Source organism: Otolemur garnettii, unplaced genomic scaffold (genome assembly GCF_000181295.1).
Source record: "Otolemur garnettii isolate 467f Iridium unplaced genomic scaffold, OtoGar3 scaffold00107, whole genome shotgun sequence".
NCBI lineage: Eukaryota > Metazoa > Chordata > Mammalia > Primates > Galagidae > Otolemur > Otolemur garnettii.
Genome location: NW_003852502.1, coordinates 7136655 through 7140151, shown reverse-complemented (window position 1 = coordinate 7140151; position 3497 = coordinate 7136655). Strand labels below are relative to the sequence as shown.

Here is a 3497-nt window from a genome sequence, read left to right as displayed (position 1 = left end):
GCACAGTCTTTGGTTCATGCTCTAGCCCAACTACTGAGGACAACCTGGTGGGTTTGATTGATTTGCTAGAGTGGCTTACAGAACTCAGGGAAACATATTTATTAGTTTATTATAAAGGATTTTACAAAGGATATGGATGAAGAAATGCGTAGGGTGAGGTCTGGGGCATGGAGCTTCTGTGCCCTCCTTGGGTGTGCCACCCTTCAGGGATGTCCAGGGGTTCAGCTATCTGGAAGCTCCCTGAACCCTGTATTTTGTGCCCTTTATAGAGACATCATTGGTTGTCCACATTTGAAGCATGGATATCAGTGTCAAAATGTGATTGGACAGCAAAGGTCTGATCTGAAATTGAGGCCTGTGTGTGCTGATTCCTCTTAGTCTCTCTTGTGCATTCCTTCCTCCAGGGGATGGGGCAGGAATGAGGGTTTTATGATCCACAATCAGATTATAGTCCTGCTTGGGAAGGTGGGCAGGAGACTATGAGAGAGAGAAAGAGAGAGAAATTAATTTTCTGTTTCCTGAGCCCGAAGCATCCTGATATTACAACAAAAGACTTTAAGGAGAGCTGTAGGAGTTATGAGCCCGGCAGGTAGGATGAGGACATCTATCTATGTCTCTCTCTCTTTATCTATCTATCTGTCTATCTATCTATCTGTCAGTCATCATCATCCCACAATATCACATAAGATCCGTTACTGCCAGAGGAGCATTTCTGTTACTAACAGTAATCGTACAAGCGTCATTCTCACCAAGACTGTGATCCATGATGAGCAAGAGGCGGGAAGAGAATGCATCTCAGGAAAGAGCTTGAGTGAATAAAGTCAGAAGACAAATCTGTATTGGTGGCACCCGTAGCTCCATGGGTAGGGCTCCTTGCCACATACACCAAGCCTGGCGGGTTCGAACCCGGCCTGGGCCAGCTAAAGCAACAATGACAATTGCAACAACAAAAGAATCGCTGGGTGGTGTGGTGGGCGCCTGTAGTACCAGCTACCTGGGAGGCTGAGGCAGGAGACTTGCTTAAGCCCAGGAGTTTGAGGTTGCTGTGAGCTGTGATGCCAGAGCATTCTACCCAGGGGGACAGCTTAAGGCTCTGTCTCAAACAAACAAACAAACAAACAAAAAAACAACAAACCAATCTGTACAGATAGATTTCTTTTTCCAGCTCTCTGCCTCAGGTAGGGTGAGCATAGAGCAGAGTGTTGAGGTCTGTTAGATGGTCTGACCCACGGTAACTGTCAGTGAGGGCGACTTTGCACTTGGAATAGGAAATGGCCAGGTGCTGGTCTTGAGGACAGCTGTGAGGTGTGCTTGCCCCATTCCAGGACCCCTGTGATGTAACTGGAGTGTAAACTACAGGATGGTAAAAGAGGGAAGCAAACTGTTTAACTTTGGTGCCCAGGAGGGGCAAATGTTTCAACATTGCAATTCTTGCTTTTGATAAAGCTATGTACTTACATTTTCATTCTAACTTGTAATTGAAACACTTTTGAGGTAAAATACTGAGACCTTCCTGTGTGACTTTTTTCCTCCCAGCTACCTCTGAACAGTCCAAATAAGATTTATGAGTTACACGTAACTGGACGTGCCCAGGATGAGATTTTATTCTCTAATAGGACGCGCTTATCATTTGAGACCAAGAGAATATCTGTCTTCATTCAAACAGACAAGGCCCTCTACAAGCCAAAGCAAGAAGTGAAATTTCGCATTGTTACACTCTTCTCAGATTTCAAGCCTTACAAAACCTCTCTGAACATTCTCATTAAGGTAAGTGCTAGACAGAAATGAAACCAGGAATCTAAGCCATCTTACTAAAGCTCTCTTGGAAGTTCTGCTCATGTTACCCTGGAGTACCTTATAATTCACCCAAGATAAGTTCCTCCTCTACATGGGACCCCTCTATCTAGAAAAGGGAATGGTATAGCACTGAGTTAAGAGGTCAAGTGCCAAAGCTGGCCTGTTCAACTGTAGTCCTGGCTTCTTGAGAGATGTATCCGTTTGTCAAACATTATTGAACTTCTGTGTTCCAGGCATTGAGATACAGCATTGAATGGAACAGATTAAGTCCCTGCTTACACTGAGTTTATTTTTCAGCACATGTGAGGAGACAGACAACAAACACATACGTGTATAAAATTTATAGATATGTAAAGGGACCGGTGTGTATGTATTTGTGTATGTGCAAGAGAGAGTCTGCTTTTGCTATTTTCTGTAGGGTTGTCAGGGAAGATGTCTTTATGCAGAGATGTAATGGAAATAAAAGAAGGAGCCCACACACACAGAGGGAAGAGCATGGGGAAAGGCCCTGGGGTGGGGGGAGCTTGTTCGGTGCCTTGCAGGAGCAGTAAGCTGGCCAAGTGCTGGAGCCCAGGGCTCGAAGGGACAAGTGTTAGGAGCTGAGGTCAGATACAAGCAGGTGGGTTGGGCTCATGCAGGGTCTTGTTGGTCATGTTGTGTTTTTTTTTTTTTCGACGTGGTGGGAGGATTCTTTGTTGTATTCTTGTGGGGGGGGTGGTGTTGTGTTCTTTCTTTTCTTGGGGTGATGCTGCTCTGTTCTAAGAATGGACACTAGCTGTGAGATCTTGGAGAAATTAATTAACCTTCCTGAGTCTCAGTTTTCTTATGTGTAAAATGTGTTAAATAATAGTAATACCTTACAGAGTTTTTGTGGGGATTAAGTGAGATGATTCAAGTAAACCCTTTATAACTGTGGCTGTATATCGTACAGTCTCACTAAAATTAACTATTATTATTATATGAACCCCTTTTGACAGGTAGTTGTTTGGCCCCTGTTATTTGAAGATTTACTACTTTCCTGTGGGAATCAAGGGGAAGACAGTTAGATCCAGCCGGGCCTAGTTTCCTATGTTTAAGCTGAGGTGAAAACTAGCTTTTGATCATTGCATAGCAATAAGGTGGCTTACTTACCTTAGTTTGCTTTGGGCGCTCCAAATTTTAAAACTGAGGGTCCCTGGTCCCAGGAACCTTCTCAGTCTCAGGACATTGGTCACCCCAAGCATTCTAATGAATAGCAGAGGTTGCTGTGAGCCATGCTGTGAATCTGCCTCTGTGTGAGACAGATTCAGGCCTTTTAGTTCAGTATTTTCCTATTTTTAGTTTCTTTGTTGTTATAAATTAAAATAGCAACAACGATGATGAAAGAGTAACAACAATGAGGACAACAACAAAAACCAACCAAAGAAACATGTTTACATATAATTTCGAGCTAAGATATATTTGTAGCAAATACCACATTGGCGGGCCCATGCTCAATGCATATTTCCTTATTTTTTTCAATGCGTATTTCCTGGATTGAACTAGTATGATTCTGTCGTTCTCAGTGCTGTGAATTTCTGCCTTTGCCATGCCCTGGAATGTCTATAGAGCAGACTGGCATGGCGAATGGCATTTCTAAGTTCATGTGCTTCTCTGAGCACAGCTGAACTGACTCCATTTATACCACCCTTCATCATTTATTCACATATATGGAGAACTTA

General features: G+C 43.4%; 1 protein-coding gene across 1 annotated transcript in view; it reads left to right on the top strand.

Moving 5' to 3' along the window:
* The window catches only part of CD109 (CD109 molecule), a 116297-nt gene that overhangs the window by 24906 nt on the left and 87894 nt on the right, over positions 1-3497 (top strand). Inside the window, exon 4 of the mRNA XM_023517277.1 lies at positions 1537-1767. Within this exon, the coding sequence (XP_023373045.1) occupies positions 1537-1767 (231 nt within the window). The remainder of the gene's footprint in view (positions 1-1536; positions 1768-3497) is intronic.